Genomic DNA, 21,963 nt, shown 5'->3' with positions numbered 1-21,963 from the left:
CAGGCAGCAGAGCTAAAGTGATATATGAACATCAAACTAAGCTCTTTACAAGACCGAGCAGCATCTGCATCCAAGATACAACTGATCAAACAATGGCCTATTCCAGTTGGGGAAATTACAGTCAGAAATGTTCATGGCTGACAAACCACAGCCTTAATAGCAGAGTAGGAGTTTCCAAACCACTTCAATGACAAAACAAGTCAAAACGTTTAGCATGGGCAAAACAATACCAAAATTTCACTGTTCAAAACTGAAAGAAACTCTTATCTATCTGGTTCACAGATGAAAGTTTGAAGTTAAAGGTTGCAAATGGTGAGGATATTTGAGGAGATGCAGCAGCAGAGCACAAAAGCTGGTGAAAATATTCAGGTGTGAGGATGTTTTGCATTCTGTGGAGCTGGTAACTTGCACTGGATCAACCACCGACCAAAGAAAAGTACCACTGTGCTGTGCAATGGCATCTTGTCAGGCTTTAAATTGTGTGGAAGGGGATTCACTTTCCAGTAGAGCAATGAATCCAAGCATGTGTTGAAGCTGTTCCAGATTTATTTGAAGTCCAAGGAAGAGAGAGGAATGCAGACTTACATACCTTCCCTCCACAGCCCCCAAACATCTCTGGAAACTTTTGAGGAGAAAAAAAGGAGAATAGGCTACACTCTCCAGGCAAATAATGTGGACTGTCAAATTTTGGAAAAAACAAAAACAAAAAATAAACATGATGTCTGGTTTCTCTGCTGTTATGTGTGAGCACTGTGATTAAGACAAACAATGGCCATACCAAGTATTGAAAAATGTAGACATAGGCTAAAATAAGCAACACACCCTTTTCACTTTTTGCATAATTTGACTAAAAGTGTAAAGAATTTTTGTGACATTGAGTAATTGCATTTCAATAGTGGGTAAAAACTTTTTATAGTGGAAAAAATCAAAATAAGTTAAAACAAACAAACAAACAAACAAACAAACAAACAAAAAAAAAAAAAAAAAAAACCTTTTTGATAAATTATAAAACAGTAAGTTCGTTGTAGTGAACCCCACTGGATTTAAGTGTTAGAAAACTATTTCTGTGCTCTTTAGCTGCCCTGTCGAGTTGAAAACCGTAGACTAGTTAACAGTATGTTATAAAAGCAGTGTTTTGCATTCCGGTGAGGTAACCTGACGGCTGACCCAGCAGCAGCAGTGTCAGTGTCGGTCGGGCCAGTGTGAACTTGACGAGAAGGCAAGAGGAGAGAAAACAGGTTCCTTGACGTCAGCCACGTTTGATTTTAGTCGACCAAGATGGCGGAGGTGAGCGGGTTGAGAAACAGAAATCACTTCGAAACAAACTGCAAAAGCCACGTCGCCGACAAAGGTAGGCTTCATTGTTTGGACTAAATTTAACACCACGACGAAATTACATGTTGGGGGCTGTTTTCGAGGCTGTGTGGGGCGTTTTGGGTCACCTTTCTTTTGTCAGTTACAAACTCGCTTTTCCGTTAGCCAGGCACCTAACGTCTGTTTGAGCGGAGAGCCCGGCTGGTAGACAGCACGGCTGCTAGAGCCGTGTGGATGGTGTGTTTCTCTGGCTGTGTTAGCGGTCAGTAGCTACCCGGCTAACTACATTAATGTGTACCGGCTGCCCGTCACTTTCACCTGGCCCTCAGAGCAACACCGGACCGCCTGCTGAGTCCTGTCTAGCCAGCCGTGCGGTTGGACAGCGGATATAACTAAAGGGCTCCTCTTTTCTGAACTTTGTAACAGCAATCCCAGTTTCTCGTTTTTTAAAAAAATAACGCGCCCCTTATCTAGGCTGAATTTTAACCCAACATGTAAAGGCTCTTGTCCTACTGATGAGTCGGTTATTTTTGAATACACTATTATTAGTCCGTCCGATTTGCCAGCAGACTTATCCACTTGAAGCTAATTTCGAAGCTAATTTTGTCCTCGGGGTGCAGCTAAAGCTGTTCGTGAGGATCTGTGTGCATTTCTTTAGCAGGAAATGAGACGAGAGCTTTAACGCCACCTCACAGAGAGACAAAATACACAGACGTGGACGTAACATTTGTTTTGGACACAAATAACTAAATCCAAGCCGCAGCTCATGAAGGCAGACATTTGTGTGTCTCCTTGACTGATGCTGCAAAGACCACATGGCCACCTGATGCTTATTTTTCTTGCAGTCAGTTCCACGTTGGCCGAGCTGTTCTGCAATCTTGGAATAAAAGTACTTAGACACGGATTGCACAAATGCCTTTGCTTGAATCGATTCTCACAGGGTTTCAGTTCTTTGACTTTGCAGCTGCAGTGTCTTGTTTCTAATATAACTTTAATGTTGGACTTTTAATGTTTGTGGCAGCTAGCTTTTCAAAGTAAAAACAAGCATGCTACAGTCTTGGCCAAGGTTATCAAGGTTTTTTAATGTCAGAACTTAACTTTTCACATTAGGAACCATATGCAAATACATGCATATCAGTGTCAGGACTCCTCCAGAGAAATATTTATCCAAAGATCCACCCCAAATATAAAAAATGTTCTCCTCTCAACTTGGATTCAGTGCAGTTTGTTTTGGTAACTGGAGTGGTCAAGTATGGGAAATGAAAGCTCTGGTCAAAGTATCCTATATCTCAATGCAGTGTTTTCACTATACCAGAAAAAGCAAACCCAAATAGTAAGCCTTCTGTAAAATAATGCATTTCATAATTAATTATTATACTGCTCTGAAAACCGATGGACTGGGCAGTTTTGCAACTCTTGGCAGCGGTAAATAATTTGTAAACATTCTCTATCAGGTGTGTATAATTCATGAGCTTCACAGAGATAAGATCATAACAACCCTTTGGTGCACTTTCATACAGGCCAGCTGGCTCTGTGGAAATGGTTACAGTCACATAGAGTCAATATGGCTGTTCTTAATCTGCACTTTGTCCTTGGAGCACAGGCTCGGATCTCTCTGCTTGCTGCAATTGAATGTTTGCCCTGCTTGACTTGTGTCCAGAGAGGCCGAGTCAAGTTGTCTGATGGTGTTAGTGTGCATGCAAGTCAGTGTGCCTGCATCTCAATAGGCTATGGTGAAATCCTCATTGTCTTTTGTGAGCTCAGTCTATGCAGTCTTGCATGGGTTAAAGTAACATAGTCAGATATACCTAGAATTTGCTCTTAAATTACCCAACTGAATTATTTTTTTTCCTAGTCATTTAAAATGCGTAGCCTGGATGCCAGGAGGCTGGAAGAGGGTGTTGAAACCCTGCTTGGCACTGATCAGCAGCATTGCAATAGTGGAGGAGAGGTTAGGAGGGAAAGACCAGAGGAGCATTTTGCATGACTTGTCAGGATTTTCTTTGCCTAGGAAACACCAGAACCATCAGTATTTTATCTGACATTCAAAATGAAAATCTGAAATGTCCAAAAATATAACTGTTTCCTGTAATCAAGTTAGAGTAGCGTATATTCCTTGCATTAGCATTTCTAAATGGATTCAAGGAGCCTCATATTTACTCCCAAAGGTCACTATTTGCTCCATTCCCACACAAACCCTGCTCTGTGATGTTGCCAACTATGCTTCTTGAAAAGATAGGGAAAAAATCCCTTTAAAAATATAAAACATCCCATATTGAGAGAGCTGTTTTAGTAAGTGGACCAGGCCTTATCAAAGTCTAACTTGGATATAGTGCATGAGCCTAGGGAGAGGAGAGCTGTTTTGGGATACACTTCTTAGATGTAGGTTAGCTAACTTAGATGCTCTCTTAGCTCTTGCCATGCATAGTTAAAGATAGACACTAATCAGATGTGGAGGCATGCAAGGCTGAGTGCACATAGGAGCACAGTGTGTATGTGTGTGCAATACATGTGTGATGTACTTGTTTCACGACCAGATGATCATGCTGTAGTTTTAATGTGTGTTCACATGCACAGGGGAAGCAGAAAACATGTAGGCCAGTTAACATCTGCTTGGTGCCTCCATAAGATAAGAAATAAGGTTGCTAATTTTAGTTCTGTCCCCGTTTTGTGCCAGCTGAGGGATGGGATAGTGCATCTTCCACTTTGCCAGAATCACATGTGAGTGCAGGAGTACTTATCAGGAGAGGTAATGGTTTTTCGCTGGCTGTTATATGGATAGCTGGAACACACAGCCGGCGGACTAGCTTCCTTGCATGCTTATTGTGTCTCTTTCCCTCACACACACTCAAAACACACACACACACACTCACACCGCTGCTGCAATACGGACTACTTGCAGTCCCAGCAGAATAGTGTCTTTGTGTGAATCTCCTCTATTGCTGCAGTGCCACTTCATCATGCTGAGAGCTTCTCTGGACTTGATGGGAACCTGTGCAGCCACAAACTGTGGAGATGTGCAGGACTAATTTGTGTGCTGAGCAAGCGAGTGTAACTGGCCTATGGAGGCATACGTCTCCCCAAACACCCTGCTACCCTTTGGTAATTTTTAGTACCAGCGATTAATTTGCTAACACCCTGTTCAGAGATGTCTAACTAAACAAGAACGTATAATATCATTAAAGGCGCTCCTACGTAACCTTGAAATAAAATCTTTGGGAGACCACTGGTGACCTCCCTGTTTTGTTCGTTAATTCAGGGAGTGTGAAACCTAATTTATGTTCTGATCAGGGTAGTTAAACTAGTATATAGCATTATTTGGGGTCATGTGTGAGTGTTATTTTGTAATAAGCTGCTTTATAGGCTTAACTTGTGTTTCTATAGCTTGGCAATGACCCCTGAATCCCTCTCACCAGTCCTGTCTACTCAGGGGTCAGAAGTTATTCAGGGTCCAGAAAGTCCACATGTTGTTTAAATGGTAGGCTTATCTGTATGAAATCTTAACTTTTCTGCATTATAGCTCCAATAGATTAAGTAGTTTAAATTATAATGTTTAGAGGAAGGTTATGTTTGTACCGTAGGATAGGGAACTTTGCAGTGTTTTTTATTTGTTGTTCTGTTGTGATCAGTGGAGACTACAGAACAAGTAAGTGCTGCTAGATCCTATTGGAGAACCTTGCAAGAAACAGTTCACTGAAAGTATGTCGTGACCAATCAAAGACACATGAATGCCATAGGAGTTGGCCATGCAGTTCTTCCAAACCAATCAGTGCCAGATCATTTGGGACTGCGCTGAATCTTATTTTTGACCTTTTTAAATCTCTAACTACAGAGTAAAGAACATTTATCAGGCATTAAATTAAATAGCATCCCCATCCAATTATTTTCTTTAAAATATTGCTTGCTTCAAATTTGAGCTAAAGTACAATAGGCATACACTGAAAGCAGCCTTTTTAACATCAAGAATCATCATTAACAGTTACGATACTTGGACATAAGGACATAATAGATGAAAGACGGAGTTTAAAAATGCTTTACACATATAAAATATATATATATAAAATAAATTGGAGCTACTAAATTAAGTTTAAATATCCTGCAAAAATTGTGTATATTTCTTTGTAACATTCTATGCACAAATTTGTTTTGCTAACCTTTCATGAATGAGAACCAATGGGTTCTGATTTCCAAACAAGTACATATGCTGCCCAGATATTTCTGTGTATAAAAATTTAACACGTAACCTACATCACTTAGCTTCATTTTCAGATGATGAGCAACATTTGTGTGTCCACCGGAGGATACATAATCTGTTTGTAGCCACATGATGCAACCTAGCTGCGTCCCATGCTGAGCTACTGCTGTTAGTGTGTTTGTGGCAGTTGGTGTTTGTTGTGTGCCAACCTGATAGGTGTTCAGAATTTGTTTACTCGAAAGCTGTTGGAACTGGCACAGAGGAAGATGACATTACAGCAAAATTTAGCTGACCCTATGTTGCCCTCTCTGCACAGTCTAGTTTTCTTCTCTGGTGGTTTAGAGCAACACATCTTGAGGCCGAGAGGCAGCCCCACCTTGAAAATGACTAGCATGTACTGTACAATGTGTATGGAATCTTCTCTCTTGGTCATGGCAGTGGAATGGGAAGGAATTGATGTTGTTCATTTGCTGAACCTGGGTTGATCTTACCTGGTGACACCCATTGGGGCACTACAACCTAATATGGTTGGATGGCTAGTCACTTTAAAAGTCTGAATGAGCAATGCTCAATGCTTGTTGTCCCACCTGTTCAGTGGACTCTGTGCCGTGAGTATTGTACATCAGGGAGTGCCATCTTTATCCCTCTGTCAGTCGTTCCCACACCCGGAAAGGAGGTGTGGAAATAATTCACTCTTGGCTGGGCATTAATAATATACCAGACAAAGCATCTGGGCTGTTTCCAAGACTCTTAGTATCTTGGCAACACACCAAGCACTAATGGTACGTTCCACAGCGCTAAAAAGTTATTTTACAGCTATGATATATAGTATAATATATACAGCTTTAATATTCTTTTAAACTTGGAGTTATTATTATTATTATTATTGATAATAATAATAATTTTAAGTATTGTTATTGTCTATTATTATTATTATTATTGATGATGATGATGATAAGAAAAAGAAGAAGAAGAATTTATTTTTAGTATTATTATTGTTAGTGTATTAATGCCAGAGTTTCTATGGTCATGGAATATGAAAATGTGTATTCCAGGACTTGAAATACTTTGGAAAATGGTGAAATATGTAAATATATATTTTGGAAATGCCATGGAAATTTAAGTTATGATTGTAACCGTGACAGGTCGAGCTAGAACCTGAGAAGGGAGAATAATTAAGATATTTTTATTTCCTTGAAGTCAGTATCGTTCTAGGAAACCAGTCTATCAAAGTCAAGAGATATGGTGGTCGCTATGAGGTCTGTGTTATTTGTCTTATAATTTCAGCTACCAATTGTAAATGTTGTTTTATTCATTACACTGCAGACCCCCAACCCCTCCAAAAAACAAAACAAAACAAAAAAAAATCACCACCCTGATACTTTGGAAGTGTTGAAGCAAACATACATCTCTAGATGGAATACACTCCTTAAATGCAAGAGCAAGACTTTTACATTAAGATCAAACTTGCTGAAAAGAAATGCCCAGTTCTCAGTCTTAATATTCTCTTAACTTTCTTCCCTCCTGTCCTTTTCCCTAACCCTTTGTGATTTCAGCACAAGCCTATTTCTGAGCCTGACCTAGATGGGTAGACCAGAATGGGTAACGACATGTAGCCCGGCACAGAATGTTGGAATCACTCCCATCTACAATTTGACCCATATAGGGCATCCTGTGTTCCTTTTGCTGCATGATAGCCCATTTTCTGCACAAAAGTAAACACATTCACCATTAGGAAAGCCAACATTGAGAGTGCCAGTGGTTTTGCCTTTACTTTGACTCTTCTTTACCTTCCTCCTGCTTTTTCTCTCTTTACGCCTATTGTCATATTCTGACCTAACCAAGGAATTGCTATCTCTCTCTCTCTCTGTACAATCTGTGTTCTTATCTAAAGGGGTAAGTGGTGTGGAAGATGTCCCCATTTTACGGCATAAGCAGAGGCCTCCTGTAGCCAGGCCTGAACTCCTGGATGATGAAGAAGACGGCGGCCAGACACTGCTGTTCAGGACACAGGTCTCAGATTCAGGCAGAAATGCCAGCCTCACCCCCTCAGCGGAGGAAGAAATCGAAGAGAAAAAAGTAAAGTATAATTTCTTGCTGAAATCATCTGTTCACAAGCATGTATGCAGCATGTAACCAAGAGCTGATGTGTCTGAAACTGCACATCTAAAGGGAGACTCAAGTTTGGCATGAGTTACAGTCTAAAGGTTGGTTTAGGACTAAAGCCTTACAGTAGAATACAGGAGGAAAATATGCAAGCACTGCAAAAGAAGCAAGGGATCAGATACTCTATATTAAATAGATTTGCTTTGTATTTACTAGCAGTTGAATGTTGATACTGTTATTCCCTTAAGCACCGAATGTGGCAAAAAGCATCTCACACAAACAAACAAACATTACACACAGAGCTTATCGATGTTGTCCTCCTGAGCACTTAATAAAGCATACATTTGAGATTAAACATTTGGAAGATCAAATGAAAAGGCATTTCTTTCTGTCTTTGACCAAAACCACCTCTGTCCTTTTAGATGTCTCCTATTCTCTGTGCTGTGTATTGACCGGCCATTTATACTGAATATGAATTACACATACACAGCACATACTGAGTTTGAATCTTCACTCAAAATACTTATAAGTGAAAATTTTGAATATTAATTTGGTGTCTTATCCTTATGTAAGGCTGATGATTGAGTTTGATTCACTTTTTTTTTTATTTCAGGCTTCCAGATGCTGTTAACTAGCCTTATTTCCCCCCTGTTTGTTGTGTGATCTTAATCTTACTTAAATTCCCTGTCCCTTGCAAAATAATTCTTCCTTATCAGCAGTGTTATCCCTTCAGCCATTCTCAAAGCCAGGAAATACCACAACTGATTAAAACCCCTCTTGTCCTCAGGCTGCAGTTGAAGAAGACAAGGCCGGTCCCGTCCAAATTGTCCTGGCCAATGAGGATGAGCACAGCTTTGAGCTGGACGCAGCAGCACTGGAGAAGATCCTGCTGCAGCCTCATATCAAGGACTTGAATGTGGTGGTTGTGTCTGTGGCCGGGGCCTTTCGCAAGGGCAAGTCCTTCCTGTTGGACTTCATGCTCCGCTACATGCACAACCAGGTGAGATGGTTAATAGTGACAAAGCGGTCAACAGTCATGTCTGAAAACAAGATGTCAGTCAGGTCAATCCACTTGGCAAAGAGTCTGACCTGATGCTTGGGGTAAAGGTAGCATATCTGTCCTCCACTGGCTGGGCAAGTATGTGTGACGTGTGTGAGTTGTATGTGTATTGTGTCTGTAAAAGGAGATGGTGAGAGAAATTAAATTCCAAAGCGAGTCTCATGCCGATGGCTTAAAGAAATTATGTGACAATTTGTATTCAGTGTTCTTGATATAGGCCTAGTTATTTACTAAATCTACGTAGAACAAGCCGTAATACACTGTCAGTATGCATTTCAGACATTCAGAATACCAGCATGTCAGTAAGTGATAAATCCAACATGTTCTCTGAGTGGCATGGCATGTTGAAGAGGTTACATGAATCAGTTTTTCACTCAGCTGCTTAGACAGAAGTCTTGGTGCTTTGTACAGCTAGTCGCTGATAACTTGGATGTTGTGGCATTTTGATTGGGTTATTTAATCTGTGGGCAGGATGTTGGATGATGGCACACTCAGCCTGTGCAAAGTCCTAAGTCCAGAAAAACAGTGGCAGATGAAAATATAAACATTGATCTTGTGAATGAATAAGTTATCAAGACACCAAATACAGCTGTACCCACATTTGAAAGCATTTGTTACTGGACATGCTGATTGTTTTGCCAAAAGGCTTCAGTAAAAGCCAAATTTATCAACTACTCCCTCTAGTATATTAAGGGGGTCACAATAAATTTCTCTCCCCTCAGAATATGTATGGAGGACCGAATAAACAAGGGGAATAAGTTTAACTGCACTTGTGTTCAGAATCAGTTGAGAGGATAACACTTTCATTGGACCTTGGTAACCTATGCAGTCCAGTCAGTGTTCATGCACCTGCTTCTGCACTGGCATCAGAGAAGTCCTCCACCAAACCTACAGAACAGCATCCAGCAATTCAAATGAACAATAAAAAAAAAAAATGAAACAGAGAAATGATTATTATAAACAAAGGTGCCTCAGACTGGTGTCAGTTTAGTAGGAAGCTGTTGGACCTTGCTGTGCATACCTCCAGTCTGACAGTCTGCTGTTACTGCACTCATATATCCTGCTATCTGCATAATCATACAACAAAATGCCTTGCTTTTCCAAAGGTTTTGGGTGTTACTCAGTTTTGGATATAAGTTCTGCATATGTGCTTAGCAAGACGAAAGCTGAATGGTGTAATGTTCCCGTGGGGCTTCATCCTGTATATCATGTACAGCCACTTTAGCTTGTGTAAACTCAGCAAGTAGGTTAGATCAATAAGTACAGTATGTGAGATGATAACCAGTAATGGTATATGTGCTAATACTTAGCATGCAAAGGCTGGTGCATCATGTTTCATCTCATGGAGTTTAACTTTGCCAGTGAGTGCCGGTGAGAATGCTAAATTCAACATATGGGCATCAGGGAAACACATGCAGTGAGAGGCTGGTGAGAGTGTGTTGGAGCTGGCACAACAAGGCAGATAGTATTTCAGTGTTTCAGAATAGGAGTGCCTGTCTTAAACAGTGTTGATTTTGATTAATGCATCAGAACAGAGGTGCCCAAATTCTTTACTATGAAGGGCCAAAAATTAATGTGGATGGAGGGCCACACGCCAAAAATAAATAATTGTTGATGTTGTGTGAAATTACATTATATTAAGATGTATTATATTTTATAGATGTACATAATTTAATTGGGGAGCTTAATAGCACTGTGCTGTATGTTGCCATAAAACTCAGATTATGTAATTTGTAGCTCCACAACACTTGGGTTTCTTGTTATTACAGTTAGGATTTTACAGCTCTTTCAAAATAAGAGGAGAATAAGCGTTTGCTTGTCAAATTCCATGACGGGTCAAAACAGGCTGTATTAGACTGTGATGAATGAACTATGAAACTGATGTGTTTCCCCACTTTTCACCACCTTAAACTGACGAAAATACATGACGTAGTGTGTAATTTGCCGATATAATTATTCTTCTTTGAAACAAAATTTTTAAATATGCATTGCTCAGTGAAAACAGTGTGTTGCCTACCTACACATGCACCCAAACACATACACAATACTCCCTTGTGCACATCTGTTCATCTGCTGTCACTTGTGTGTCACCCATACAAGTCAAAGTATCAACAGCCAGTCCTTTAGATCGTCTAGCAGCAGCTGGATGGACACACAGCTGAGGTCACCTTACACTCACTCACTCTCATTCAGTCGCATACACAGACACACAAAATACCAAGCAGAAAAGGCTGAGTAGTGTTTATGACCCTTTCATCACAGCTGTTGGCAAGCATGAATGTGGGCATTTATTCAAGTCTAACACTGTTACACTGATGCAACTTTCTCATGCCATGCTACTTTTTTTAAGCTGTATCTTCTGCAACAGTTAATGTTACATTTTAATAGCAAGATTGCATAGTTTTCACAAGTTTGTCTACATTGTTTTTGTGTCAAGTGGGATATGAATATTTGTTATTAAGCAAGATCATTTATTTCTGTTACCACAAATCACGGGTAATTTCCCAATACTCAGTCTCATGTCAAAATGTGACAGTATTATCTTTAATTATTGTAATTTAAAGTTAAAATGAAAGTTGCTTGTTCAGTAAAAGTGTGCTGTGGGGCTTAGGGCTCTTAGAACCAGTTTGTGTGCATTCAAATCAATATGCAAATCAATAATTTGCTTAAGAAGCTTGTCTAAACATTTTCAAATTGTGGTCAGTGGATCGCCGTGCTTGTCTGTGTAAATACTGCCAGTGTCAGTATTGTTTTCACTTAAAGACTTTTTTGTGTTCCCATCTTAAGTGAACAGACTGCTTAACAGTGTAAATAGTCGCTAAAAAGAGATTTGATAAATTATAGACATGAAGCCCTTTGCTGGCATCTGTTTAGCTTCTCTTACTTGATGCTTGATGTCATGTCTGCCTTTTAGTCAGAAATTGAAACCTGAAGCTGCAGTGGCCACTTAGTCTTTCATTATACAGTAACAGCTGTAGACAGATCAGTATGAAACACATTAAACCAATGAATGAAATGTGGTTTCTAAACACTACCCCATTGTGATGATAGTTTAGCTGGTACTCAGTGTGATGCCACAGTGCCCTGCTGTGGAGTAAATGGGGAAGTGCATTCCAAATTGAATTAACAAAAACTAATCAGATTTTACACTACCAGTCCTTGACAAAAACAGCTTTTGGTGAAATGTTAGTTTTTGTTCTTCTCCACAATGTTCTAAAGTGAGGCAAATTGCTTAAGGAAAAATTTCTGCACTTGTTATCTGTGAAACTGCACTTATTAATCACTCTGGTGAACTTGAGTGCGTTGACCCATGCCCTGGATTTACTTCTACACTTCCTCTTTTCTCTCATGCCACCTTTTGTCCACCTTCTCTGCACAATCTCCTCCTCCTCTACCCTTCACGCTCTGCCTCCCCCCTATCCTGTCAACCCACCCCGTCCCCTCATTTTCTCATCCATTTCTTCATCCTCCTTCCTATCCTCCCATTGGGGCCCGTCCCTGCCTCTCTCCTCCCTTTCTCTCTCTGTCTGTTCTCCTGTAGGAAAGTGATTCATGGATTGGAGGAGATGATGAGCCACTGACAGGGTTCACCTGGAGAGGAGGCTGTGAGAGGGAGACCACAGGCATCCAGGTCTGGAGCAAAGTGTTTGTGGTCGACAAACCCGATGGCACAAAGGTAGGCACTGCCAATGGATGCTTATCAGATGTGCAGTAAGATGACTCCTAAGATTTACTCGTAATTGCGAAATTTCGGTGTACACAATCAAAGGTTTTGATCATCTAAAAATTCACCATTGGCAGGACTGACGTCTGTGAGATACTCATTCATCTTGTGCACACATTTACAAACAACCAGCAAACGCACTGGAGATACAAATGTCTCATTGAAGTTGGATGCATTTTGCTTAAACTAAATCTCGTCCCACCAGGTTGCAGTACTGCTAGTTGACACCCAGGGGGCGTTTGACAGCCAATCCACCATCAAGGACTGTGCCACTGTGTTTGCCCTCAGCACAATGACGAGCTCTGTACAGGTGCAAGTGAAAGCATATGACATCTGAGTGGAAATTTTGCTTATGCTTTTGTGTTCCCTCTCAATAGTTCTGAATCTCACCATTATTTTATTTATTTATTTTTGCAGGTGTACAATCTTTCCCAAAACATACAGGAAGACGACCTCCAACATTTGCAGGTCAGCATCACTATGTCTCATCTAAGGAAACAGTCGAGTCTCACGAAAGCGTGTTACAATATCTTTGTTTGCACTTTGTAATTTTGTCTCTTGTTTGTAGCTCTTCACAGAATATGGTCGGTTGGCAATGGAGGAGATTTACCTGAAACCTTTCCAGGTACTGGTTTTATTGAATGTTTGTGTATGTGTGTGTGAGCACAAACGCTCCACTCTTGTTGAAACAGTGATTATGCTGATACTGATTGGGGAAAAGTAAAAATCGATCTTGTTTTCCTCAGACGGAAAAGATTTAACGTTTGTGATTAGTAATTGCCATCAGTATGTCAGGTAGTGATGTTATGATAGGTATGTTCGCTGTAATTATGCCTTCATAAGCAAATATATGCCTCATCTTGTCTGTGATGCTGGTTGTATGTTTCAGTCGCTGATGTTCCTGATTCGAGACTGGAGTTACCCCTACGAACACGACTATGGTCTGGAAGGAGGCAACACCTTCCTGGAGAGAAGACTTCAAGTAAGGAAAATATTTGAAACAAAGTAGAAAATGTACAGTGGATTTGTAGCAGTGCAGATTTCTGGAAACGTGCTGTATATTCCAAAGAAAATGTGTTTTTTATCTTTAATGTCTAGCTCAGTATATTTTGTGCACATCAACTGGAAAAGCAAGTGTGTGTGACCTGTGCAATTATTTGCGATAAAGGCACCACACCTGTGCATAGATGTGAAGACAGGCAGAAACACACACAGCAATTATGTTGTCTTTTCAGGTGTGGACTAATTTGGTTGGGCGTCATGTGTGCATGAATGGATTCAGTTCACATATCAATCATGATACCGTCTTTGTATTTTCTTACCAGGTAAAGCAGAACCAGCATGAGGAGTTGCAGAACGTGAGGAAGCACATCCACTCCTGCTTCTCCAACATTGGCTGCTTCCTCCTGCCTCACCCTGGGCTCAAAGTGGCCACTAACCCGTACTTTGACGGCAGGCTCCGAGGTGAGCATGCAGATACGCACATGCGCACACACACACACACACACACACACACACACACACACACACACACACAGCTTATGCCCTATAAGTTTTCCCTGGTTTTAAAGGCTGTGTTCCATTAAAAGGATGTAATTTGCTGAACTGATTAGACTGAGCTGCTTTGTTATTGTGTTTACCTGCCTGGTCATTATATCCACGTTTCTAATGACTGTTTATTAAAAAATCTCTTCCTTACAGTATCATCACAGTGTGTGTTTGTGTGTGTGTGTGTGTGTGTGTGTGTGTGTTTGTTGCAGACATTGACAGTGATTTCAAGCGGGAGCTTGCAAAGCTGGTGCCTCTCCTCCTGGCACCAGATAGACTGGTGGAAAAGGAGATAGGAGGCAACAAAGTCACCTGCAGAGATCTCCTGGAGTACTTCAAGGTCTCATAGCTTTTTATCAAAAGTCAACAGGTCTACAGTGCTTGAGATAAGACCCAAAGTTAGGTCACAGGAGGATTAAAAAATTATCCCCAAATTACTCTCATTAAAAGGTATTTGATATGATAGATAGATAGATAAAAACTTTATTAATCCCCGCAGGGAAATTGCAATGCCATAGCAGCACATAAAACAGCCACGCATAACACAATAAAACAATAAAACCACATTAAAACAGACTAGAAAAGTGCAGTAAAATAAATAAACTAAAATACAATGAAGACCACAGAGGCTCAGGCACTATAGGCTAAGTACAGTAGGTGAGGCAGTGACTAAATAAGACTATCGTGTCAGAGCAGAGTTATAGACCTTGACTGCACTTGGTAAGAAAGATTTTATGTGCTGCTCTGTAAGGCAGCAGGCTGGATCAGTCTGTGGCTCAGGTTGCTCTTTTGCCTGTTTATTATGTCATGGAGGGGATGGCAGGGGTTATCCACGATGGTCAATATGTTGAGAATACACTCAGCTGCCCTTGGCTAGTTATGTTTTTTTTTTTTACATTTTTGGCTAAACGAACATCAAAATCAGTTTGAAAATATTAGCAGTCTGTGAAAACATTTGAAAGCCACAGTCATAGTGTAGAGATAGAATCTATTTCCAATTATGTTGATTTCTAGTATTGTTATAATTGGTTATTATTCTACTTTGCTGCAGGCCTACATAAAGATCTACCAAGGAGAAGAGCTGCCTCACCCCAAGTCCATGCTGCAGGTTAGTCTCTGTGTTGAATGGGATTTTCATAAGTGTGCATCATAATTACTTGCTGTTTGAGGTATGAGATAGCTGTTTGTTTATGACAGAGCAACAGGATAGGTCTCACATTGTCCTTTCATGTTTACCAGGCGACAGCAGAAGCCAACAATCTGACTGCTGTGGCAGGAGCCAAAGACTTGTACTGCAAGAACATGGAGACGGTAAGGACATGGTTGGTTTTTCTCTCCTCACACGCAGTCTGTCCTCAAAGCCAAAATGTCTAACCCCAAGTCCAGGCACCCTCAGAATCCTTGAGAGGATACCAGCAGGCAGGGATTTGTTGACTACGTAGTTTTAAAGGCTTTGAGGGATAATTCCAAATACCATCTGTCATTTTGACAGATAAAAATCTTCTATTGCTACAAACACATGAACATGAATTGGACTGCTCTACAGTAGCGACTCATCTGTGAACACAGTTTGTCCATACCATTTGTTCACTGGTGTACATCTGCAGTGGTCTGTCTAGGTGAAGTCCACTATTACATGATTGGAAAATAAGTTCCACTTGTTGCTGTTTTATTTTAAGTCAACTAAATGTTGGAAATAAATACTATAATACTGACACATATGTCCAAATGCAGTAGGAATGATATAATGCAGCCAGATTGGCTTTCTGTGGGATGGGTGCTTTTCAGAAAATTCCAAGTAATAAGAAGTAGACTCAGATGAGGGGACAGCAACACCCAAGAATGAACTGCAGCAGTTTCTTCAGCTTATGAATGATCTTCTCCTCTTAAACTGATTAAAAGATGATAATTAAGAACAAGATACAGGCTTGATGTGTTTGTTTTCAATAAAGAAGAAACTGTTGCAGTTTATTATTGGGGGTTGTATTCCTCAGTTGTAGTTGATGTTTGCAAACATAATGTCAGGTAAAATACACTGTAACAAATGAGGTTAAACAATCTTGCCAGTGACCAATCAGTATTGGTTAGTGTAGAATCACTGGTAAGGGCTCACCAACAACACATGATGGTTTAATTTCAGTATTATTTCATTTACTAGAAGTTACCAGCACAATGACTGTGTTAAAGGATGCCTTTGTTGATCATCGGGGTCACTCTTGCATCTCTCCACAAACAGCAGGCCTATTGACTGATATGCATTTGTGCTTTAGGTAATATGGAGTAAAGTCCTAAGCGTCATGAATGTCAGTGCAGTCATTCAGAAGACACAAAAACACACTCTTATCACAATTCCCCCTTCCCTCTCAGATCTGTGGAGGGGACAAGCCATACATCGCCCCGGCCGACCTGGAGCGCTGCCATGAAGAGTTCCGCAGCTGCTCGGTGCGGAACTTCCGCTCAGTGAAGAAGATGGGCGGCGAGGAGTTCTGTCAACGCTACCAGAACCAGCTGGAGGCTGAGCTGGACGAGGCCTTCGCCAACTTCTCAAAGCACAACGACGGCAAAAATATCTTCTATGCCGCACGCACGCCCGCCACGCTCTTTGCTGTCATGTTTGTCACCTACGTGGTGTCGGGGGTGACGGGGTTCTTGGGCCTGTCCACTTTTGCAGCGCTGGCGAACATGGTCATGGGCCTGGCGCTGCTGTCTCTCTGCGCCTGGGCGTATGTGAAGTATTCTGGAGAGTTCCGTGAAGTGGGAACGCTGATAGACCTTGTGGCTGAAACCCTCTGGGAACAGGTGAGTAGCTGGCATGAGGAGGATGTAAATGTTTGTGCATCCATATCAGCGAGAACTTAAAATTCCTAAGAGAGAAAACTAGTAAAAAGCCAAGTAAATTTAAGGACTTGTTGACAGCCTAATGTTAGGCTTTTGGAATTATAAGTGAGTGATTTCTGCTGTTGAGGAGTGGGGAACGGTTGGGGTTAACATGGTGCCTGGTTTAACTCAAAGTCAAGGGTTAAAGAAAGTGCCTAGTGACTGACATTTTGAAATTACAGTTTTGTTTTCCACAAAGGTATAAAAATGTAGTGTTTGTGTTTATGTGTTGTTACCTGAGTTCCTTTTCAGGCTGTGTACTTGATCAAAACATCCGCTCTCACATCTGTGTTTTAGCTTTTGTCCAGTGTTTTTAGGCCTTATGTTTATTTTCTTAAGTCAGCCTTCACATCCCATCATCCATCACACCAAGCCTAAACAACCGTTCTTTGAGTTTCTTTCATCACCTTATCAACAATTAACTTTCCTTTCACACTGCATCCCAAGTCAGCACTTTATCCTCTTTGGCCTCTGTCATCTTCATTCCTCCGGTCAGCTGGTGACCTGTAGAGCCAACTGTTTAGAAAGTGACGCCTTCGTGGACACTGAGACAGGAGTGTTGTTTGTCTGTTATGTAGATGACAAGTGTTGGATGTTGAATTTGTTTTCATATTGAGGTTCATGAATTCATAGAGTTCACCACAAAAAGACTCTTTTTTGCTCTCTTTCTCTCATCCTCTCCTCCCTCTACTTCCTTTCCTTCCCCCCTCCTTCGCTAAACAGAGGACTCTCAGAAAGGTGAGAGGTGTTGGATCTCGTATCTCTGACCCCCCTCTCTGCCTGCTTTACTGCCTGTTCCTTTTGTCTTTTTTTCTTCTTTTCCCAGCAACCGATATGTCCCTTCTTTCATTTTCATTTGTATGGTTAACCCTAGGGCTGACAAACAAGTGTTGTGTTGTTACAGAGATGCCCTGGCCTACAAATCATATTCTCCACATACACTACTCACAAAAAGTTAGGGATATTTGGCTTTTGTGTGAAATTTATGGAAAATATAAAAAGTTCACGCTACAGTGATATTATGAAAGTAGGGCATTTAAGTAGAAGCATACATTGGTGATTTCCTCATCTAAAACAATTTCTTGAAACAAAAGCCAACAACAGTGGTGGATATACCACAACAAAAAATGTCAGCGTCAATAACTTGTCATGTGCCCTTGAGCATCAATTACAGCTTGACAACGACGTCTCATGCTGTTCACAAGTCGACTTATTGTCTGCTGAGGCATGGCATCCCACTCTTCTTGAAGGGCGGCCCTCAGGACATTGAGGTTCTGGGGTACAGAGCTCCGAGCCTCTACACGTATTATGCATCCCATAGGTTTTCTATGGGATGCAGGTCTGGAGAAAGTGCAGGCCACTCCATTTGAGGTACCCCTGTCTCCAGCAGCCGTTCTCTAATGATACGACCTCGATGAGCTGGAGCATCAAACACCTGATGTGAATTTTGCCGTTAAACTCCTTGTTAGAGAACAGCAACTTGTGCAAAAAGTACTGAAACAATGAACAGTTGGACATGTGCATTCAAAAGTTTACAGAAGGTCACATTAAGTTCACCTGTAAAGGTTATAATGCATTTTAGGTTCATCCTGAAATTTCACCCGAAAGCCGAATATCCCTAACTTTTTGTGAGTAGTGTATAAGAAAACATGTTTGACTGGTACAAACCCCAGCAGAAAATACATCATTATAGTTTTTGTTTCAATGAAAATAAAAATTGTGAATCATATTGCAATAGTAATATCTGTCAAAATAATTACCTTTTTTTACCGTATTGTTCAGCCCCTTTCCTCACTCCAAATCCTTCCAATCCTGTTTCTCTTCCTTTACTGCAGTAACTGTGTGCCAGTTAAATGTGTCTGTTTAACTCTGCTGCTCCCCCCTGCTGTCCTCTCAGGTGTTTCTGAAGCTATCGGAGCCTGTCAGGAGTCGCCTGGCCTGGCCCACCTCTCTCCTTCCTTCATTCCTACCAGGAGCAACTCTCAAAGCGCTATCCCCTCTCAACAACAACTACAAGAAGACTAACTAGCTGCTGGCCGACTGACTGCTCGCTCCACTGGCTAGCTGTTAAACTTATTTCTCATCTTGAATCCTCTGCATAATGCTGGCTTCTTAATTATTCGTTTTAAGTCCAGACGGGCTGCTCTGACTACTTTTACCCTCAGTAAGGAGGGCACAGATCGGCAGGCGCCCTCTTCACTTCAGTGAATGTACTTGAACCCCGGCAGGCCAGGCCCATCTCAGGATCACAAGGACATGGAGATTACCCCAACGGTTTTTAAATCTTATTCTAATTAGTGTGGTGTGGATGGATGGAAGTCTTTTCTGGGTCTTTTAAGTTACCATGATGCAAGACATTTTAGTTGAGATTGTGAGGCCATTGTGGTGTTTTTGTTTTGTTTTAAAAGGTTGTAAAGGTTGCTTCTAGTATGTGCTCTTTTTGTTTATCTTTTTTCCCCCATAACCTACTTTCTTTCAGTTTCTTTGTCCCTTTTTGTCTTTAAATCAGTTACTTTGAATGGTTCTAATGTAAAATCCTCGTTTGTCTCTCCTCTCCTTTCAACCACCTCTCCTCTACCTCTCCTTGCCTTTCCTCTCTCCATCTCCCTCCTCTCCTCTCCTGTCCTGCAGGTGTTGAAGCCACTAAGTGAACATTATATGGAAGACAACGTCAGACAGACAGTGGTTAACTCTATCAAAGCCAGCTTGACAGAACAGGGCGCGCAGCACACCAAGTTAAAGACACACTGACCCTCCTTGTCTTCGTCTCCCCTCGTGTCCGTCACCCTCTTGCCCACTCGCTCCATGTGTTAAGTGAACTGTGGAACTGTTCAAAACCAAAGTTTGACCCTCTTTTCCCAAATGCCAATTGCAACCCACTCTCTGCCTCCCTCTCTCTAATTGCTGTAGTGGACCTGTAGGCTGTCTGCTCTGCATCGCCCCCCAGTGCCTCAGAGGAGAAACTCCTCCAGAGGACCGCAGAGAAGCCAGCGTTGCCTCTTACCAGAGCAGGACCTGAGGATCAGTCTTCTCCAGTGTGCCATGTTGTGATAGATGCATCAGCAGAGGCTGGTTATTGTAACATTCTGTATGCAGACACTCACACCTTCACATCAAAATTATACACTACTACATGTCTGACATCCAGCAGTACGCTGACAGCGCTCGCTTTAGGATTCAGCGGTAAATCAGGGATAACTGCCACAGCTGTGAGCAGCTGTATTCACTTGGATGCAAACTGAAATACTGTTCATGCATTTAAACAATATCAATGTCTTCTCTGAAAATGACCAGCTAGTGCGGTGTTGGGGCTTATTCTACTTTCACTTAAGCAAATTTCCTGTGAGCACAAGTGACTCATCAACTTAAAAAGCTAATCTTGGGGATGAAATTCAGTTTTTAACATGATCTGTTTGCTCGTTTTACTGAGTTTGACAGGAAATTGACTGGAACCTTGCCGTGAATGCACAAGCTGGGCCATATTGACTGACTACCAGAGAGCTGCTGAGTCTCCTCACCCAGCTCTGTATTAAATGGAAGGGTGCACTCAAGATAGCAACCCTGTATTTTTTTCTTCTGACCTACTAGGATGTATTTGCATCTTTTTGCCTCCATTCATTCAGTTTTGCAGACCAAGTGTGGAAGGAGTGTAGACCAGAGTGTACATGTATAATCTTACAGTGGGTTCTAGACAAGACCTGTGTGTTTGTTCTTCCTCTTTTAATATTTTGAGTGTGAACCTGAGAAGGACCGTAGGAAGCCTTGAGCCTCTCAGCTGGCTTTGTTTTAGAAGAACTGACATGTTTTATCTGGCCTTAGCGTGTTTAGTAGTGGACCTGCCAGAGTTTGGCCCTTTGCATGGTGTTAAGAGCTCCTGTGTTTGTAGTATTAAGCTAGCTAAGACCTTTTAGAACCCAGGCTTCTGTTAGTCAGCAAGCCAGGGGGATTGTCATTTTGTACTTTTTTTTTTTTTTTTTTTTTGGTTCAACTGCCTTCTCATTAAAGCCACTTTCTCTTGCTCCAGTTTCTCATAGCATCTGTAGCACTTACAGCCTCAGTGATGCTGCTCGCTTTTGGGAACCCCCACTTACAGCAACTTATGGGTCGGTTTCACTGAGCACATCCTGTCTGAGTCTGAGGGTCTCCCAGGTTATATTTGTGTTGATACTTAGATTTTAGGGATACTGATCTTTGTCAGCTTGTAATCCTACTGTCCAACTTGCTGGCAACAGGTTTTTCTAGCCATGGATGTCTTCTTTGTAACTCTCCAAAGGATATTTTTGTGTGGGGCTAAGCTGTATTTATGTATGAATAACAGCTGCAGGCTCTGTAGCCTCTGAATGAACACCTTACCTTGCAGTGTATCTAAGGAAGTGGGAAAAGATAAATTGCAGTCAAGCGACTTGACTTTGAGAATTGATCTTGAACCCCCTCACTGAGAGCCGGGCTTCCCCAAGGCAATTTAATCAAACGTGTTATTCCCTCACAAGTCGATAGGACCTCCCTCCTAAATTGCCCTGACTAAATCTCGGCTCCTTAAAGATGAAAGAAATGTGCCCATTTGTTTTAGGTTCAACACTTCCACTAATGGCCATATCAGTTTTGTCTAAGCTCTACTGTACCAATTCCATCCACAACTGTCTTGCCTCAAATGCCAGTCATGTACAGTCTCATTCTGTGTGTTTGTGTATTAAACTGGGTGTGTATGTCAGATCAAATATTTAAATAAACTTTGTATAAATTTTATAGTTAAATCTGTTGACAGTGGCTCTTGTTTTCTTTTTCTCTGATCAACTTGAACTCAATCTGTGGTTTGTAAAAGACTTAAGTTGTTGCTGTAGGTTTTGCTTTAGCTCTCTTTCATTAAGTAAAAACACACGGCCCTATCATTTGGATTCCACTGGGAAAAGCTTTGTTGAATGTGACGAGTGGGTTGGAGATACTATCTTTTGTCTGCCTTTTAAAATTGTTTCTGGTAATTTATTTTTGAATAAAATGTTTACCTTAAGAATAAATCATCCATACAATGAATCTGGCTCTTTGTCTTATTTCAAAGCATAAGTTTGTAGTTTCAGTTTGACCACATTAAATCCCTCCATTTCAGTGCACACAAAGGCAGCACTGAAACAGCGGTGGACA

The 21,963-nt window shown here is 41.2% G+C and overlaps 1 protein-coding gene across 2 annotated transcripts; it reads left to right on the top strand.

Moving 5' to 3' along the window:
- The first annotated feature begins 1,171 nt into the window (after positions 1–1,171).
- On the top strand, positions 1,172–21,855 carry atl2 (atlastin GTPase 2). 2 transcript variants are annotated; one of them, XM_030070217.1, is made up of 15 exons: positions 1,172–1,351; positions 7,404–7,588; positions 8,403–8,615; positions 12,217–12,351; positions 12,605–12,709; positions 12,817–12,867; positions 12,968–13,024; positions 13,289–13,381; positions 13,725–13,863; positions 14,160–14,287; positions 14,999–15,055; positions 15,187–15,258; positions 16,315–16,746; positions 17,548–17,562; positions 18,722–19,441. In XM_030070217.1, the coding sequence occupies exons 1-15, from the start codon at positions 1,279–1,281 to the stop codon at positions 18,851–18,853; spliced, it is 1,887 nt and encodes a 628-aa protein (XP_029926077.1). In that variant the 5' UTR covers positions 1,172–1,278; the 3' UTR covers positions 18,854–19,441. The 2 variants fall into 2 exon arrangements, with proteins under 2 accessions (XP_029926077.1, XP_029926076.1); XM_030070216.1 differs by lacking the exons at positions 17,548–17,562; positions 18,722–19,441 and adding an exon at positions 19,456–21,855 and having other exon boundaries at positions 1,177–1,351.
- The last annotated feature ends 108 nt before the right edge of the window (positions 21,856–21,963 follow it).

Source organism: Myripristis murdjan, chromosome 15 (assembly GCF_902150065.1).
Source record: "Myripristis murdjan chromosome 15, fMyrMur1.1, whole genome shotgun sequence".
NCBI lineage: Eukaryota > Metazoa > Chordata > Actinopteri > Holocentriformes > Holocentridae > Myripristis > Myripristis murdjan.
Note: the sequence above shows the minus strand (reverse complement) of the source record. Positions and strands in the feature narration are given on the sequence as shown.